The sequence below is a fragment of the Rhincodon typus genome, chromosome 27 (assembly GCF_021869965.1).
Source record: "Rhincodon typus isolate 14 chromosome 27, sRhiTyp1.1, whole genome shotgun sequence".
Taxonomy (NCBI): domain Eukaryota; kingdom Metazoa; phylum Chordata; class Chondrichthyes; order Orectolobiformes; family Rhincodontidae; genus Rhincodon; species Rhincodon typus.
In genome coordinates, this window is record NC_063358.1 from 1958122 (window position 1) to 1977769 (window position 19648).

Genomic DNA, 19648 nt, shown 5'->3' on the forward strand with positions numbered 1-19648 from the left:
CTGCCTCAGCCCCACTCCAGCCCCAACTCCAGCTCTGGTTGTGATAGGGTTAGGTTCCTGCCTCAGCCCTGCTCTGGCTCTGGCTCCAGTGCTGGCTTCTGCAGTGGGAGGTGGTTGGGTGACCTGAGAACATATCCACTGAGAGGCTGCTCAATAGTGTTAATTGAAGTGGAAGGCAGGTTGGACAGACTCACAGGAACATGTTTGTGCCTCCCTGCTGGATCTTTCTGGTTTCAGTTTGGGCAGTTCTGCAGGGTCCTGAACTGAAACTGGCTCTGTACAGCAGTTGCTCCTGAGAAGGGGAGAAGATAATTTAGAATTGTTAAAAATAAGTTAGCTCAGTGTAAGGAGTTTAGTTGAAGTTTCAGACCAGAAGTGCTTAGTTAAAGCACTGAAGGAATGATTTGAAGCTGAAAAGATTTAAGCTTGTTGTATGAAGGCTTGAGGAAATGGTTCTTAGATTCTGGAAAGTAGAAATTGAAGCCACAGATAAATGAAGCTGTTTGGGGGGATAGAGAAGGGAATCCTCTCTGGTGTCAGTGCTGTAAAGAGATGCTTTTGGGATTAATGGGATTATATTTTTACGGTGTGTTTCAAAATCTTTAAATTTGAACTATATGTCACTGAGGAACAAAGTGTCTGATGATAAAACTGATACCAAGTCATGGACCACAGAGCAGCAGAGTTATCAGCCTTCTGGATGAATATAGATCGACAAACAGCAGTTACTTGAAATCTCGAGGGAAATATTACCAGCAATACCTCCGCAGAATCCTACAAATCCACTGTCAGGATAGGCACTCTTACATCAGTGTCATCTCTCAGGCTTGAGGCACTGAGTTACTGTCAATCAGCTACATTAGACAGACCACATCCTCTGGATGCCTGACACAGGACTCCAATATGATCTCCTTACTCTGAGCTCCATTGCAACAACTGGTTACCTGGAGGGCAGAGGAAACATTTCAAGGATGGCCCCAAATTCTCTCTGAAAAAAATGCGACAACCCCATTGTCTTCTGGGAATCTCTTGTTCAAGACCGTCCCAAACCAGCAAAGCAGCATCCACAAAGCTAGCAATCATTTTGGATCTCTCTGAGACACCCAAATGGGGACCAGACACAGAGAGTGGGAGGAACATCCCACACAGTCCCCCCTGCAAACATCACCCACTCCATTTCCAGCAGGTGAGTCACCTCAGGACAGTGAAGGGGGCAGTAAAGTTATCCTTTGTCATGAGGGACTGCCTAAAAGAGAGGTAAACTCCTGCAGTTCTGCACAAAGAGATCTTGTGATGCAGTGGGCCTGTCCCACTTGACTTACTGGCCACGGAGGGAGAGTTTGTTCAACAGGCTGCTAATAGCCAGGAAATCCTTCCAACTCCTGGTGAAACTGGGTTTCCCCTTCCCCAGAAAGAGAATCGAGTGAGTGCTGCTGCTCTGAAGTGTCTGTCTGAAGTTTATACTCAAGGCTCAGAGAGGGATTTGAACCTATAACCGTCTGACTCAGGCGCAAGGGTGTGACCCATTGAAACAACGTTAGCAGGTGATGAGAGTTTAGTGTTTCTACAGAACAAAGAACATCTGCCTTGCTCTTTGTAATAGGATCCATTCAGTTCTTGGCAGCTGGAACACTGCTCCATTAGTGAATCATTCAGACCTGCCTGATAAGAAGCTGTCATGTGCCAGAACTTGAATTTGTTGTGTCATCAGGGAAGCAAACTTTTCATGTCTCACTGCCAGGAAGAGCGTTCCGAGACTAAATGCAATTGCTGCCAATCGGAACTAATTTCCCGAAAATGGTGCAAGTGATAGGAACCGTTCATGAAGAATACAGGAGCAAACAATCATCTGTGCAATTATTTTGTGCTCATTGCAAATGCAGAAACAAACACCAAGTTTTCTAACGTGATGAATTGTGTTGAGTCTGTGTATGATCCATAGTCTTTGCCACTACTGCTCAGCTAAAGACGGAAGGAAAGGTTTTGGAGAGCTAGATATCTACCCCATTTATAATTACTCACATCTCTCCAGGACAACCACTTTGTTACACGCAATGGCGGGGGTGGGGGAGGGGGGGCAGTGTTTGAAAACGAACAAACCTCAGAGAATATTCCTGAATGTAATCATTACAAAGTTCTACAAAAGAAGGCAAATAAACATCAAACATTTCAGTGCTGAAATTGCTGAGTTGTGTATTGCATAGTTAATAAACCCTGATGTATTCAACTTCAATAAGACAAAGAACTGCTAATGCTGGAAATCTGAAAACAAAATTGCTGGAGAAACTCAGCAGGTCTGGTAGCATCTGTGGAGAGAAAACAGAGCTAACGTTTTGAGCCCAACGATACTTCAACCTCAAACTGTGGATGATTTTCCAGTCAGCTTTAACCTATGGCTTTGGAAATCAGTTATTTTTCTTCCACTGTGTCCCAATGAACTCACATCTAAATCCCCCTTTCACACTGTATGGTAGTTTAAGATTTTAGGATGAGTTTACTGATTGTAGGCTTGCCTTATGTAAAAGTCAGTGCATCAGAATGTTTAGTTAGAAATGAGCATAAAATTTGAACATTATTTAACCATTAGTAAGCTAATTTCTTTTTGTATTCTGGTTTTGTGAAGAATCAGATGTGCAATAAGGAATGTGCCACATTGCAGGGGAGGCGATAGCCTAGTGGTATTATCACTGGTCTGTTAATCCAGAGACCCAGATAACATTCTGGGGATGAATCCCGCCATGGCAGATGGTTAAAATTTGAATTCAATAAATATCTGGAATTAAGAGTCTGATGATGACCATAAAACCATTGCCAATTGTAGGGAAAAATCCATCTGGTTCCTTTAGGGAAGGAAACTGCCATCCTTACCTGGTCTGGCCTACATGTGATTCCAGACCCACAGCAATGTGGTTGACTCTTAACTGCCCTCTGGGCAATTAGGGATGGGTAATAAATGCTGCCCAGCCAGCGCGACCCTCATCCCATAAAGGGAAAAAAAACACAGGTCTACACATTAGCCTACAGTATGAGGCTGACATGCATTGGATGCTGGGAGAAATCCCCATGTCAAGCAGATGGCTTGAAGTCTGCACATTTTGATGCACCTCCACCTCAGAATTCACCTTCCTTTGATGCTGAGTTAATGCATGTGCAAAGACATTGGTGAGTTTTTAGGATGTAATTCCTGTAGCTCTGTCTTATAGAGCTGTCATCATAATTAAAAAGTGCAGCATAGTATCTGCTATCCAATGCTGGAGTACTGTCTGCAAAGCTGAGCTTTTTCTAATCAGTTTCACTGCATTTTCTTTTATTACAGGGGAAGAGTTCTCCAGGAAAGCCTGATTAAATTGGTTGATGCTTGTAATGACCAATCCAATAGCATTGACAGGTGGCTCAGTAAACTGGAGGCTTCCAAATGGCTGGGCCATGTTAAAACTTTATTGACCAACGCTTGTATGGCTGCACAGTGTGTCGACAGGTAACGGACTTGAACTTTAAGCATCATTTTCTAACAATAGTAATCTTTTATGGTTAGGACATTATATTCCCCAAACCTCTTGCTGCCCTTGGAGTTCCCTCTTGCTGGGGTGGCGAGTGGGGGTGTTCTGTTAGCTCAGTTAGCTGGAATGTAATACCAAGTGATGCCAATAGCATGGGTTCAATTCCTGTGAGCAGCTGAGATTACCATGATACAGGTCCCACCTTCTCTACCGCGCCCTTGCCTGAGGTGTAATGACACTCAGCTTAAACTCACCACCCGTTGTCTCTTGCTAATGAGGGAGCAGCCTGAAGGGTCTATGAGATAACACAGTGTGGAGCTGGAGGAACGGAGCAGGAAAGCTGACATTTCGGGTCGGGACCCTTCTGCAGAGATGGGGGAGGGGGAAGGGAGCTCTGAAATAAATAGAGAGGAGGGGTGAGGCTGGGGAAGGTAGGAGGGATGGTGATAGGTGAGTGCAGGTAGGCAGTGGTGGGGTTTGGTCAGTGGGAAGGGTGGGGCGGATAGGTGGGAGAGAAGATGGACAGGTTGTGACAGGTCAAGGAGGCAGGGATGAGAGGGAGGGTTGGATGTGGGATGAGGCTGGGGGTGGGGAGATTTTGAAGCTAGTAAAGTCCACATTGAGACCATTGGGTTGTAGGCTCCCAAGGCGGAATATGAGGTGCTGCTCCTCCAGTTTCCAGGTGGCATTGTTGTGACACAACCTGTCCATCTTCTCTCCCACCTATCCACCCCCCCACCCCCTCCCTGACCCATTCCCCCCTCCCCCCCCGTCCATCTTCTCTCCATTTATTTCCTAATTCCCTTCCCCCTCCCCCATTTCTGAAGAAGGGCCCTGACCCGAAACGTCAGCTTTCCTGCACCTCTGATGCTGCCTGGCCTGCTGTGTTCCTGCAGCTCCACACAGTGTTATCTCTGACTCCAGCATCGGCAGTTCTTACTATCTGATGGGACTACGGTTACTTTACGATTTAGACTTGCTCAAACCTATTCCACAGGAACCAGCAAAATCCTTGGTACACGCCATTTTCTCCCGTGTGAGGACAGATGATCAGAATCAGTGGGACAGAGCAACGCACCTCAATCTTGCTGTTGTCTGATGTTCACCTAAACACACTTCCCAGGGTGATCACCCATTAGAAATCAGAAAAAGCATTCTGGCTAAACACCGAGGCCAGCCACAGTGATCTAACTGCGACTGAAACATAGATTGGCTAATTCAAAAGAAATTAGGGAGCTCTTATGGTAGTTTTATGGATTCCTGTTTGTAATACTGGGCCATTGTAATTGTGCTTTTTTATATTAAGCAGCTGACTATTAGAATTACTGTGGGATTGATGTTTAACTGCACACTTCCCTTTTCTTTTCCCAAACCATTCAAAAGATTTCAAAATTATTTTCTAAATTAAGATCCTCTGTAAGGCTCGGCTATCATACCATGAAAGTCAATGAATGTGGCTGATTACACAAACACATAACCTGAGTATTTCTGGGAAAAGGAGGAATGTTCTCAAACTTTTTCAGCTTGTACTCATCAGGATAGAATCATAAGGATATCAAATCCCGAAGGGAACAACAATTTATATTGCATACGAAACAGGGTGCAGATTGGTTAGCAGGAGAAAGGCATTAAGATGAATCTTGTTTGGAGAGCTGGTGCAGACACAATGAGCCAAATGGCCTCTTTCTGCACCATAACTACATGATACTGAGGTTTGTAAGTCAACCCTGATTGGTGTAATGGGAAATTTACCAACAAATGATTTTTTTCCAAACTTTGATTTAGTTGAAAAATGTGCAATGCATAGACATGTTCACTCTGGTTGCATAGGGCAGGGCCCTGTGTAGCTTCTAGAATGCAAAAGTGAGACACTCTGAAAGCTTGACTGACAATCCTAAATTGGTTGCCTTTGTAATTCCTAGCACAATCAGTCTTGGAGCAGAGGAGATTAGGAGGGGACATGATTGAGATGTCCAAAATTCTGAGGGGCAGGGTGTTTGGGAAGCAACCTTTCTCCTTGGTGGAGGGGTCAGTGACTGTGGTGGCGGGGGGGGGGGGGGGGGGAGGGGGGGGGGGGGGGTTGGGAAGGGGGGGGAGGTGGGGAATAGATTTAAGGTAAGGGGCAGCAGGTTCAGAGAAGGTGATAGGAAAAACATTTTCACCCAGAGGGTGGTGGGAATCTGGAACTCCCTGCCTGTAAGGGTGGGAGAGGCTGAAGCCCTCATTACATCTAAGAAGTATTTAGATGTGCACCTGTGATGCCAAGAAATACAAGGCTATGGGCTTTGGAAAATGGGATGAGAATAGTTAGGTAGTTTTTTTGACCAACATTGATGTGATGGGCCAAAGGGTCTTTTTCTGTGCTGAAGATCTCTGTGACTGTATGGCTATGATTGAGGATTCCAGCAGCAGAGAAGCTGAGGTCACAGTAGAGTTGGGTGAAATTACGAAGGTGGAAATAGGCAATGTCAGAAATGGAGAAGATGTTTCATTGGAAGTTCAGAGTGGGGTGAGGGGGGCGGTCAAATAGATCACTAATGTCGCAGAAGTTCTGATGTAGTGTTGGCCAGCAGACTGTTGCCATGGTTTTCTCAAGCTTTAAAGGAGTATTCGGAACATTACCTGGAGAATCTCAATACTTCAGGATTAGCAGCAATTCAACATTGACCACAAAGAACTTCAGAATATTAATTTTATTTAATATTGTTTATTTTCTTGTTTGGACAAAGTAAATAGATTTTAACAAAGACTGTGATTCTGTCAAACTGAAATTAAGTTAGGTTAAAGTTAATTATAAAGAATTACAACTAAACCTGAGAAAGCATGTCACTGGCTATTGGAGTCGATTTGAGACTGATGATGTCACTTTGCTGTCACAGGGAAGGAGCGTCTGTCCTGATCCATGACTCTGAGGGTAGAGACTCAACCCTCCAGCTCACATCGCTGGCACAAATCATCCTGGATCCAGACTGTCGAACCATTGATGGCTTCCAAGCAGTTATCGAGAGGGAGTGGTTACAGGTATGTAAAATCAGAAGTAAGTATGATTAAGAAAAGAGATAACAGAGTGTGGAGTTGGAGGAACACAGTATCAGAGGAACAGGAAAGCTGATGTTTTGGGTCAGGGCTCCACACTGTGTTATCTCTGACTCCAGCACTGGCAGTTCTTACTATCTCTGGATGGTTAAGAAAAGATCAGTTTTCCTCCTGGTGCACAGTTTGCACGGACCATGTACAGTGCACCCTCTCAGGAACGTGACCCCGCCATTTAATGTCTTCAAGATGAAGTGTGCATGAACATTCCGGTCTGTAAAGGTTCTAATATCACACTCCAGAATATTCAGCCCCACAGCTTTGTTATAACAACAGGAACTTAGTTTTCACCCTTCCCTCTGCTATCTACAAGTAATACTGCCTCACTCTCCAGTTCATCAGCAGACTATTACTCCACGAAGTATTTAACCATTGGTCTGTACCTGTCTCTGGAATCTAGAAATTTGTAGCTCACATCTAACTTTAGCAGCGGAAAGAGACAGCCCCATGGCTTTGCTGTCAGGATACAGGCTCAGGAGGGGGTCTGCCATCGAGCTGCACTTAGTCAGCGCCGTGAACAATTCACACAACATCACTGTGCCAGGAGTGGGAGAAAACCAGCTCGTGGAATTAACTACATTGCTCTTTGAAAGATCAAGCTTAGAGATGGTGGGCTGAATGGGCTTGTTGTGTGCTGGAGGAGTTTATGATTTTATATGATTCCTGGATCTCAGATCCAGAATGCTATCCAGTCATTCTTGCTGGAAGGTCTGTTTGTTTGTGCGCATTGCAGGGGAACAGTATAAGGCTTACCTGTGAGACCTCACATGGTTGAATTTCCCCAGCACTTATTATTGAGGTTCATAAAATGAAGAAGCCACCTCAAAAAACAATATTAATACTACTGATCCTGAGGTTGCCTCTATTCCATTACTGATACCTTTACAAAGGTGAATGGTTGGCATTGCTCGACCTGAAGTGTTCAGTCACATTTTTATTTTCTTCTTCTTCTTCAGGCAGGGCATCCTTTCCAACACCGTTGTGCCAGTTCAGCTTATTCACATGCGAAGCTGAAACAAGAAGCACCTGTCTTCCTCATCTTCCTGGATTGCTGCTGGCAGATGAGCATCCAATTCCCTTGCTCGTTTCAGTTTAATGAGCACTTCCTGATCACATTGTTTGAACATGCCTATGCATCCTGCTTTGGGACATTCCTGTGTAATAATGAAAAGGAACGGTAATGTACAAGGAAATCATTTTACCAAACTCTACCTAATGTGAAGGTCATTGTCAGTGAATCATCGCTGAGTTCTTTACAGTAACAGTCTGTGTAATTATTCTATCAGGGCTTAGTTTCTGTAGGTCAAATTTCATTAAATGTTTCTAAACTTCTAAATATTTTGAGAATCAAAATATTGAATCAAATAAATATTACCCAACAATAGATAGCTAAATATAATCCACTTAGAAAAACAGAAAACTGCTGGAACTCTGAAAAGAAAAACAGAAATTGCTGGAGAAACTCAGCAAGTCTGGCAGTATCTGTGGAGAGAAACCAGAGTTAGCATTTCAGGTCCAGTGACCCTTCTTCAGAAGTGATGGAAGCTAGGAAAAGCTTGGTATATATGCTGGAGAAGGTGCGGGGAGAGGGAAGGAATGAACAATAGGTAAAAATGGAGCTGAGAGGGAGAGAGAAACAATTGGGCAGAAAAAGAAGTGGGTAAAGGTCAGCCTTGGAGAATGAATAGCTGCTCATGGGGACCTTTAGTGGCTGACAACGGATTGTTTGTGGTAGAAGCCCATGTGATGACAACGCTTGGAATGTGGGGTTTGGGAATAAGGACATGTGAAAAGGTGCTCAGGCCCTAAAATGATTGAACTCGATATTGAGTCCAGAGGGCTGCAGGGTCCCCAAGTGGAAAATGAGGTGCTGTTCTTCCAGCTTGTGCTGAGCTTCGCTGGAACACTGCAGCAAGCCAGAGACAGAGATATTGGTCAGGGAACATGATGATGTGTCGAAGTGGCAGACAGTTGGAAGCTCAGGGTCTTTGCAGAACATATGTGTCCTGTGAAGCGGTCATCCTCTCTGCATTTTGTCTCCTGATGTCTCATTTGTATCCCAGATGCTTGGGGAAATTCTCAGAAACCTGCCCCTGCTTCACAGTGGTGAGAGTTCCCTTTATATCTGATTTCAAATGATGGTGAAGATGGGAGATATGAAATACATCAGTTGTCATGTTCCAAAATTCTCGAGACTTGTTGGGAAAGCCCCAGCAGAATGGTGCATTGCAAATGTACCCCTCTACTCAAGAAAAGAAAGAACCAGAAAGCAGCAAACAATAGGCAATTTGCCTCATGTCTATTATATACAAAATGCTACAATCCATGATTAAGGAGGTCATGGAAGGACACTTAGAAATTCATAAGGCAGAGTTGACATACTTTTGTGAAAGGGAAATTATGTTTAGCTAATTTATTAGAGTTCTTTGAGGCAGTAACAGTTAGGATAAAGCCTGTAGAAATTGTGTGTTTGGGTTTTCAAAAGCATTTGATAATGTGCTCCATCAAACGTTACTGCAAAATAACAGCTCACAGTGTAGCAGTTGAAGATTAGCGGGAGCATTCTGGACCCATAACTCTGAGGTCGACGAATTAAAAGCAGAGGTGTTACCCATTGTATGGTGGGTAGCAGCCTGGCCTATTAATCAGAAGGTTTAGTGTTCAAGTCCAACATCAGTGACAACATCTAGAGGATTAGTTAGCTAACAGCAATCAGAGAGTAGGGATAAATAATTCATTTTCAGGTTGGCAAGATGTAACTAGTGGAGTGCGACAGGGATTAGTGCTGGAGTCACGATTACTCAGAATCATTACAAATGACATGGATCAAGTGACCAAATGTATAAGAGCTGTGTTCTGAAGAAGAGTCATATCAGACTTGAAACATTAACTCTGTTTTTCTCTTCACAGATGCTGCCAGACCTGCTGAGTTTCTCCAGCACTTTCTGTTTTTATTATGTATGAAAGCTACATTGGCTGGTAAGACAGGGATAGGTGAGAAAGTAAGTTATCAAGAGGACATGAAGAATCTACAAAGGGATTTGGATAGATTCAGCGGTTGGTTAGATTTTGGCAGGTGACATATAATGTGGAAAAATGTGAACTTCCCAATTTATCTGTAAGAATAGAAAATAGAGAAAGATTGCAGAACTCTGAGGTGCAGAGGGATCTTTTTGTCCTAGTACATGAATGAAAAGAAGTCAGTATACAGATGCAGCAAGTGATTGAAAGGCAAGTGGAGTGTTGATGTTTACTGAAAGGTTATTAAGTATAAAAATAGGGACATGTTGCTACAGGCCCTTGGTATGACCACCTTCAGAGGACAAGGTACAGTTTTGTCTCCTTGGCTATAAGAAAGGATTTAAATCCATTAGGATGTAGTTCAGAGGCGGTTCACTTGACTAATGCCTGGGATGAAGGGGCTAGCACATGAGGAAAAGTTGAATGAGTCCATTGCAGCTTAGAAGAATGAGAGATGATCTTGTTGAAGCAAATAAGACCCTGACAGGACTTGACAGGTTGGATGTTGAGAAGTGGGTGAGTGTAGATCAAGGGGACACTGTTTAAATGTTAGGAGTCTCCCAAGACTGAGATGATTAGAATTTGATTTTTCTCCCAGAAGCTCGTTAATCTGTGGAATTCTTCTCTCCATACAGCAGTGAGACTGGATCATTGCATTTACTCAAGGATGAGTTAGACTGTTCCACTACCCAGAAAAATCATACTTCAGTGACAAGACTGTGTAGTTGTTTCATTTTAAATTAAGCAATCTTGAGATCCATATGACATTGAACCACAAAAAATTCTCGGGGGAGACCAAACACGTTGCAGCAACAAGCAACATTTCACTTTCTAATGGACAGTTTGTAGGGCCAGGAGGAATATGATTGCTCCCCTGATCTTTGCAATGAATCCCTGGCCCTTCTTGTTCAGAGCCTTCCCTCTTTGCTGCCAGTTACCAGTTTTTCATTCAAACTCTCTGCCTGGTCTGAGCCTCATGGTGTGAATAAGTTTCTCGTGCTATGTGAGGCTCTTTAGCATCAACTCTGAGGTCCTTCCTCCCTGTCAGGTGGGATGGGAAATGATGCTGAATTATTCAGATAACATCCCAAGTTAAATAGCCTGGAACTCACTGAACTCTGAGGAAGATCATCCCTGACTGCCAACCCCACCATGTCCCAGCTACCTAACGTGGAACTAACTACTCGTGCAATCCTATTATTGAATTAGCAGTGACATGAAGGTCCAACAGACACTGAACATTAAGTTGTGTATTTCAATTCCACTTCCTCTTTAGGTTCAGGAAAAAGCTGTAATTTCAAGTAAATCCCACTAACATGGAACTCAGATTTGTGAAATCCTAATTACGTGCAACAAATTATTTCCTTAACTTGGGTATAAACTGGCCAACCATCAAAAAGAAGCAATTTCCGCAGAAGTTAAGGCATTCTAACCAGAAGGTTTGCAAAATCCAGTGAGTGAGGGGCTGGGTATGGTTTTTAATAACAAAAGGGATCAGAATTTGCCTTTGGTTCTTAGTACAATCTAACAGTTAACAGCATTAGGGTTTCAGATTTATGTACAGTGTGCAGGCTGAGGAACTTCCTCCTAGGGAAGTGCACCAATTAGGCAATATGCAGTCATGTGCAGTTATACACCGCTTGTCCCAACGACGGGGTGAATGCAGACTTTTGTTTTCCATACTCAGGTTTTCTTTTAATGTTGTACTTATTGTGTAAGCATTGCAAGTTCCAGAGCTACAATTTAGCCAGGTTGAAGGCTAGCTTTAAAGGAAACATCTCGATGGAAGGAAGAGGCAAGAACACCAAAAACTTTTGTTTCTGATTCTGATTCTTGTGTAATGCATTGGCTGTTCCTCCTCCAACTGCGTTCACAAATAACCATTGTATTGGGAGTTTTAAATTCAGTGATTAATGTGACCCTGCCAGAGAGAAAGAAAATGTTTAACTTCAAACTAAAGTAAGATTTATGGGGTTTATTTAAACAGCACATGGGAGAAGATTTGGGAACTCCCAATTATATGTTAGCTTCCACTATCCATTACAGTGGATAATTGCGTATAATGAAAGTCTTTTGCTTTTGAAATGAGCTGGTTTTCTGGTGGGAGAAGTCATTATTAACACCTTCACATTCTGGTGGAGGAAGTCTCTCCTCCAGTTGTTCAGAAACAAATCAGTGGAAATTACCTCCCAAAGTGTCACTCAGATTTTGATTCTTTCGCTTTGACTGAGCATATTATTTAGACTTCACCATTTTAAGAATGAAAGAGGAAATGGTCACATCTTCAAAGCAAGTTGCTGCCCCCTGGGAGATCCAGCACATTTCAAAATGTTCTAGTTCTGAAAACATGGTTTGTAGAGAGCTGTAGCTGAGGTTGTAGCAGCAAGAGATCATTGCAGTTTCAATCAGGCCTTTAATGTAGCTGTGCTTCTGTTTTATTTGGCAAGGATGTTACACAGAGCAGACTTCACTATGTCTGTTTCACAAATTCTAACACACTTATATCTGAACATTGTGCTCCTGATTCACACTGCTGACAATATTCATCTGGACAAGTTAGGAGAATTCCAGAGGCTGGATTTGGCCAAAAGGAATCACCTAAACAATGGATTTTTGTCAGTTATTCACCAAACTAGTGGGCAGAAGGAAATGTTAAAGGCTCAGTGTGTATAAACATGTGGAACTAGTGGAGTATGTGGTGACATGAATCAGTGATATCGGGTCCTATACTGCAACTGACCTTCCAGAGATGACATTTCCTAAATCTCAAGATTAATAATCAAAGGTATAGAAGACTGATACTTTCATTAGCTCCATGTCAGAAGTGAGAAAGATACTTAAAGATTTGAGGCCTGTGTCAGAATACCCCTGTCACAGAGCCTCACCATCAATGTACAAATCTCTTTAGTCTTCCCTGTCTTTCAGAAAGATCACTGTGGTTAACACAAGGATGGGGGTTGTCACGGAGAGTCATAGAGTCATACAGCATGGAAACAGACCATTCCTTCCAATTATCCAGGCTGACCAGCTTTCCCAAACCAAACTAGTTCCAGTTGTCTGCATTTGGCCCACATCCGTCTAATTTTTTCCTTTTTATGTACCTATCTAAATGTTTTTTAATTGTTGTATCTGTACTTGCATCTACCATTTCCTCTGGCAGTTCATTCCACACATTAAACACCCTTTGTGTGAAAAAGTTGCCTCTCCTTTCCCTTATTAATCTTTCTCCTCTCACCTTAAACCTATGCCCTCTAGTTTTGAACTACCCTACCCTAGAGAAAAGACCTTTGCTGTCCCTCATGACTTTATAGAGATGTAAATAAGGTGAATAGCAAAGGAATTTTACCTAGGGTTGGGGAGTTCAAAACTACAAGGCATAGGTTTAAGGTTGGAAAGGAATTCAATTTGAGTTGATGTATACAAAGGAAGATTTACTTTGTGATAATTAGTATTACCCATGATCAAACTTAACATAGTATCACATAAGGAGCAAAGATAAATTAGCAGATTCGACTGGGTCCTCAATATAGATTGTGATTTGGTTTCCAAGCTAATCATCACCAGATTTTGCAGTGAAGTGGGTGAGTGGGATTAATCAGCCCTATTATAATTATTGGATCCTGCTTCTTCGAACTTGCTTCACTTGTAATTTGGAAGAAAACTCTCTCTTGTATTAGATTAAACCAGTCAGCAGAAGATATAAAATAGTGGTGGCAGAAGTACTCATCTTTGGAATATTTTCCTTTTTGTTTGTAGGTTTACCCTGAATGTGAAGGAACAGACTATTTCGATTTGGAGTTGGATGAACAGACCTTGTGAGCGAAAGCAATACATTAATCCTCTGTATGAAAGAAACAACTTCGCTATCTGGCCTTCCGTAGCTCCACAGAGCTTGCAGCTTTGGCAAGGTACATGGGACTCGGGTCTTTAGCGAAAACTGCTAACCAAGAAGCAGCTCCCCTTTGTGTCAGGCCCTCCTGACCCATCGATCAGTTGACACTAAAAAAACCAAACAGGTAGTGTGTGACCTGACCCATATTTTAGACAAGGCTTTAAACAGAACCTGCTTTCCCTTTCAGGTTCAGGTAAAACAGCATAGGAGACTATTTTAGAGAACTGTGGACTCCTCCCCAATATTGTGGCCAGTATCTTACCACCATTACACCGAAACAGGTCAACTGGTCTTTATCACATGGTTATTTGTGTTAGCTTGCTGTAGGCATATTGGCTGCTGCGTCTCCTATATAATAATCGTGACTGACCTTCAAATTATTTCATCGACTTTGAGCCATCTGAATGTTGTTTACAAATACAAGTTCCATCTTTCTCTCCTTTTCTATTTCTCCTTCTCTGTCTCTCTTCATTTCACCATCTCCCTTTCGCTTTGTTTCTTTTTATCTTTCAGTCTCTCCTTTGACAATGTTGTTTAGAAGACTGTGAGAGGAGTTGGATCTTGTCATTCCCCATGAGGAACAGAGATGGCTAATGCTCAATTCATTGTCATTCAAAAGTTGAAATGTTGCAAAGTAAACTCATTGGGTTTTATTGAGGGGAGCTGAAATTCTCAGGGAATTGAAGAGATTTGTAGTTCTGTAACAAGCCTGGAAACTCAGCACAGCAACTAGGCCAGGGCCAGAAATGTGGGGACTGTTGACAAATATAATCCACATAGAAATGTGTGAGCAGTGACCATACATCAGGATGCTGTCACTGTGTTAACACAATTGCAGAGGACACTCACTGAGAGCACATACCTCTGGCAAGCTGCCTTAATGCAGTGATAACACAGTTGTACAGCTCTGCCCTGCCTTATTGTGTCTCTGAAACTGCAAAGCTGAAAGAAGAAATTGTTTTATTCAGAACTTCCATCTCACTGGAGGGGCTTCAAGCCTAATCTAGTCCAACAACCTGCTCTGAAAATTCTCTTCACATTTGGAGATAGTAAGAACTGCAGATGCTGGAGTCAGAGATAACACAGTATGGAGCTGGAGGAACACAGCAGGCCAGGCAGCATCAGAGGAGCAGGAAAGTTGACGTTTCAGGTCAGGACCCTTCTTCAGAAATCACATTTGGATGGCTGTGACAAATTCTACCCAGCAGCTGAGACATTCCGAGTTTAATAATCCACAACATTTTAAAATGTAGATGTTGTCATAACTATTTTAAAAATTCCAGGAGTTGGATCCATATCTTCATCAAAAGCCAATTAGTTCTACCTTGGGCCATACCCTATCTACATGCCAAGTTTTGCAGTTTTTAGGATGTATTTTGTTTTGACCAACAAACTGGAACAAAAACATGACCTTTGTCCAGTGATTACAGAGGGGGGATTGTCCAATTGAATGACTGTTTATCACAATATATCATGCATAAAATTGTCTATTATTAAATTCACTCTTATCATTGAGTTTCCTATACAATCTACTTTTTAAAATCTTGATTGATCCTGCAATGTACGTGTTTCAGTTACAAATCAAGGCCAAGCAACCAACCAGCTCTGTATCCGTTCTTTGCTCCAGCAATTTTGCCCTGATTTCTGTGATTTCATGTTGGGCTATGTGTGAGACAGTTAGCTTCCTTGACCAGATGATTAGAGAGTGATGCCAATGACAGGGTGCCTTCTTAGAGGATACCCTCCTGGTCCTGCCCCACAGTGGTTGTTGAGTGGCACCTCTCCAGCTACATGCAACTCCCCCCCTCCCCCCACCTCTCTCTCTCCCTCTTTGTAATGGAGAGTAATGCCTAATGCTGGGTGAGGAGGCATACATCTTGATTCTGTGACAATATAAGTTAAATGGTGTTCCACTTAGATTTAGAATCCTTGATTTTGATGCTTTGCGCATCCAAGCTACCACACATTGTCCACAGCTGGTCAGGTAGCACCTTCACCAGACCCCGCTGCCCTCCAAACTATTATCCAACTCCTTAGAACCTCCACCCACCCACCAGAACTTTACCTTTGGGTCCTACCTGAAGAGTCGAACAGCCCAATATTCAAAGCAAAGGCTTGAACTCTTGGGATCTGGCAGTTCATGTAGAATCTGGTCAGTCAGGAGCCCCGGTTAGGGCCTGTGCTCAGCACTAATTCTTCATCCAGAAACTGTTGCAGACAAATATCTTCTACAAGACCCTGTCACTATAAATATGGCAGTGACTGCTCAGGAAAGGTGCTAGAAACTAAAGATAGAAGAAAGTGTAAGTTTGAGAGTAAAGGATAAGCATATTTTTAAATATCTGAATGAGACAAAAAAAAACTCACCATCGGCCAATTGATAAGATAACCAGATATCCTTTCAGACTGCACTCCATTCCAAACGCACTGTGAAAACTGATGGAGAACACCTCGATGATGTTTAAGGTACAGACAAAATGTAAGGAATTAATAGTATTTGACTGTTGATGCTTTTGGATAGAGTGAATGGCTTGAACCTGGAATGCACTGCTTGAGAGAGTAGTGGAGACAGATTCAATCTGGACTTTCAAGAGGAAATTGGATGAAATACCAAAGAGAAAATATTTGCATTGTCACAGGGGAACTGGTGAAGGAGTGGGACAAGCTAAATTTGCACATGTAGACTTCTGTATCCCGCTCTATTAAATGGTTATTCCAGCAAAGTACACATACTTTTACATTGCCTCATCAACTAGAAGCAATTGAACAGAATGCTTTGTGTTCCCAGAGGCATCTCATTCATTATGCTTTAGAGTCATAGAGTCATTATGATGCAAAAGGTGGCCATTCAGACCATAGCATCCATGCTGGAGGATTTCTCCTGCTACACTATTGACAAAAGGCCAACAAGACAGAAGATGCTACTCAACAGTGAATAGAACGAATGGGCAAAATAAAATTTGAAAGTTAAAGACACCATGATAAAACTTCTAAATCAGATTGATGAAACTATGACAGCACAAAACATCAGACATGAAATGAAAGGAACTGGAGATGTTACTGGTTAGCAGATAATTGACGAAAACTGAGGGGAGAGAAGATACAATGGAGCTGCAGTGACCTCATTGAACTTTAAAGAATAAACTCTGCAGGAAATCAGTGAAATTTATTGGTGTGAAAAGATGACAAACTAAGAGACTGGTGGAAAAATAACTAAACTGAAGGAAAAGCATTTTGTTGCTTATTATTTTTGAACACTCTCTCTACAGACATCTTTGGATGAAAAATACTTAAATAAATTTTGAAGAACTTGCCAAAAGCTGGTTCAAGCAGGATATGTTGACATGAGGCAGACAATTGAGATAGCACAGAAATGGAAGATTGAAATTTCTGAAATGTTTCTTTTCAAAGAATAGAGAACAAGAAGCATTGTAATGATTAGATGCAAACAATGATCTAAAATGTTATACGAATCAAATTCAGATGAGATTTCTTGTTCCAGATGCTTGGCAGCCTTTGAAACAGTGTCTAGTGCTGCTGACTGTGTAAAGTTATAGAAAGAAAGCTGATGAGAGGTGAAGGAATTGTAACTGAATCAGTACAAAAACCACAGTTGATCATTATCAAGCCTGAAAAGGAGAACTTGACTGGATGATAATATTTCTCAAAAACTGAAACATCTTTCCTTTTGTAACTCAAAAGTTTTGTAATCTTATTAGTTCAAATCTAAATACTGCAGATGCTGGAAATATAAAATAAAGAGAAAATGCTGGAGAAACTCAGCAGGTCTGGCAGTATCTGTGGAGAGAGAAACGGAGTTAATGTTTCAAGTCCAATACGACCCAATAGAAGAATGTTCTGGAGAACTCATATCAGACCCAAAATGTTAATTCTGTTTTCTCTCCAGAGATAATGGATTTCTCCAGCATTTTCTCTTTTCATTTGTAATCTTATTAGTTTATGCATTAGTGAACAAATTAATAAAATAAAATTCAGAGGGATAAAGGTTTGAATTGTTTTATTCACCGATAATAGGTTTAAAAGAGTAAGTTAGCATGTCAAGATTATTTCAAGTAAGTTTAGGAATAATACAAATACTATTAATAAATACATTTATATTTCAATAACTTTATCAATGCAATGGAAAAATAGCAGAAAACAACCTGATAGTGGTTGGAAGATAATTTAAATTAGCTTGTACATTTTCAGCCTTGTTGGCATTGGATAATTGGGCTCCTCTCAAACAATGAAGCTGCTTTATTCATGTTGGCACTTCAGGCTGGTGTTTACGCTGCCAAGATTAATGAGGAATCCAGAGTAAACTGCTATCCTATATAGGATGAAGCAGAAATCCCAAAGTCTAAAGGAAGGAGCTACAGGAGCACATTGCAAAGAAGAGGAGAAAATGAAGAGAAAGAAGAAGGAAAGAAGATCATGAAAGATGAATGAATTAGAATAATGAAGTCGTGTACATTGGAGATAGAATGGAGGAAAATAATTATGAAAGAGTAGTTGGAAGGAACATGAATATAAAGGAAATTGATGGAAGCAGGAATAGGTGGATAGAGAATGAGTAAATGTGAGAAAAGGAGAAAGCAGAAAAGAAGGGAGGTTTTGGAACAAGATAACAAATTGGTTTAAACATGGAGTTGGTCCAGTTCGATACTCACCTTAGTGATATCTTGTTTTGTTTCAGGTTTGTTCCTGAGATGGAATCAATCACCGGAGCATCAGAATGAGGCTTGGGAGCAGATTAATCACATAATGGAATACGGCAGGAGAAAAACACATCCAACAAGTACAGAACTGTCTGCTCCACAGGAAGACCCTGCTGGACTCTAGGAGCTTTCAGCACTTAGCATTCAGAGGCTACTCTCAATCTGAATGATTTTCAGAACTTTTCAGCCTCATCCTTTCAAGATCACAACCAGCTGGAGGGATATAGAAAAGACACAACTCTAACTCAGACCGTTCACCCGCAGAGATCAGCGAAGGGAACTGAGTTGAAACGAGAGAAGGAGGGAAAGCAATTTCCAACCTGATTAACACAATGGTAGCTGAATAAAAGTTTCAGAACTTTATTTTTTACTTTATTATTCGTGCTGCCAATATGAAAATGATTAATCAGCTGGGAACTCCTTGCAGTTTATAAGATATTTTCCTTATTACAGATCACTCTCTCCTTAGCTACTGGTAATTTAGTCATGTTTGCACATTTACTTGTTTCCATTCTGAAGTAGGTACTTGATTAGGGCAGAGTTATGAGCAGCCAAGCTGACTGGAGAGTCTCTCCTGTTCTGGAACTGAATCAGCCCACACCATTCTCCTGAATACTATTTTTCAAATATAGGGATAGCATTGTTAGCGACATAACTGAACAACTTTGTTATATTTTTGAAATACTTTTGTCCTGAAGTTATTCATGGTCATAGTTTTTTTTTGAATTGACAATTTCTCTTGTTTTTAACACATTATCAGCAAAATTGCTTCAGTTTATGCAGAGAAGCTCAATAAGAGACTTTGTTCAGATTACAGGATAATATTTCAAATACACAGCTACCTAGATAATGCGAACATCTATTTCCCTCTGTAACAAGAGCAATGATCAAGAGTGGAAATGTATGTTGTAGGTGATTGGGAGCTTTGGCTCTCTGTTTTTTTTTTAAAGCAAGAGAAAAGATATGAACCTTAATCCTGGTTTACTGCCTCAGTAAGTAACAATGTTGTTGTATTTTACCAAATGTTGCATTTTAGTTGAAGATCCTTAAAGAGTTCCAGAATCTAAAGAGTCAACATTATGCCATCCAGTGTTGGTAAAGAAGTACTGCAATAATATTTAGTGTGGTTGGTTCAATGGACATGTGCCTAAACTTCGTCCACCCAATTCAAACCAAAACCTCACACACCGAGAAGATACTGATTTAAAGAAAGCAGAGAGTTTGCTGTATATGTTGTTAATATATTTCAGGGAGTAGAATGGTAACAAGTGTAGTTTGTTTCACAGCATAATTAATAACATTACACTGAATACATTCTTCTTCATACATAGAGTAATCGATATATTACTGCAGAGATAGTAGGAACTGCAGATGCTGGAGAATCTGAGATAACATGGTGTAGAGCTGGATGAACACAGCAGGCC

The 19648-nt window shown here is 41.5% G+C and overlaps 1 protein-coding gene across 2 annotated transcripts in view; it reads left to right on the forward strand.

Annotated features, from left to right (window-relative positions):
* LOC109931649 (myotubularin-related protein 9-like) overlaps nt 1-19642 on the forward strand; it is a 46512-nt gene extending 26870 nt beyond the window's left edge. For both annotated transcript variants that reach the window (XM_020530906.2, XM_048613255.1), the window contains 5 exons: nt 3317-3478; nt 6380-6521; nt 7550-7770; nt 13371-13522; nt 18203-19642. In XM_020530906.2, the coding sequence (XP_020386495.1) occupies nt 3317-3478; nt 6380-6521; nt 7550-7770; nt 13371-13522; nt 18203-18348 (823 nt within the window). In that variant the 3' untranslated portion in view covers nt 18349-19642. The remainder of the gene's footprint in view (nt 1-3316; nt 3479-6379; nt 6522-7549; nt 7771-13370; nt 13523-18202) is intronic.
* The last annotated feature ends 6 nt before the right edge of the window (nt 19643-19648 follow it).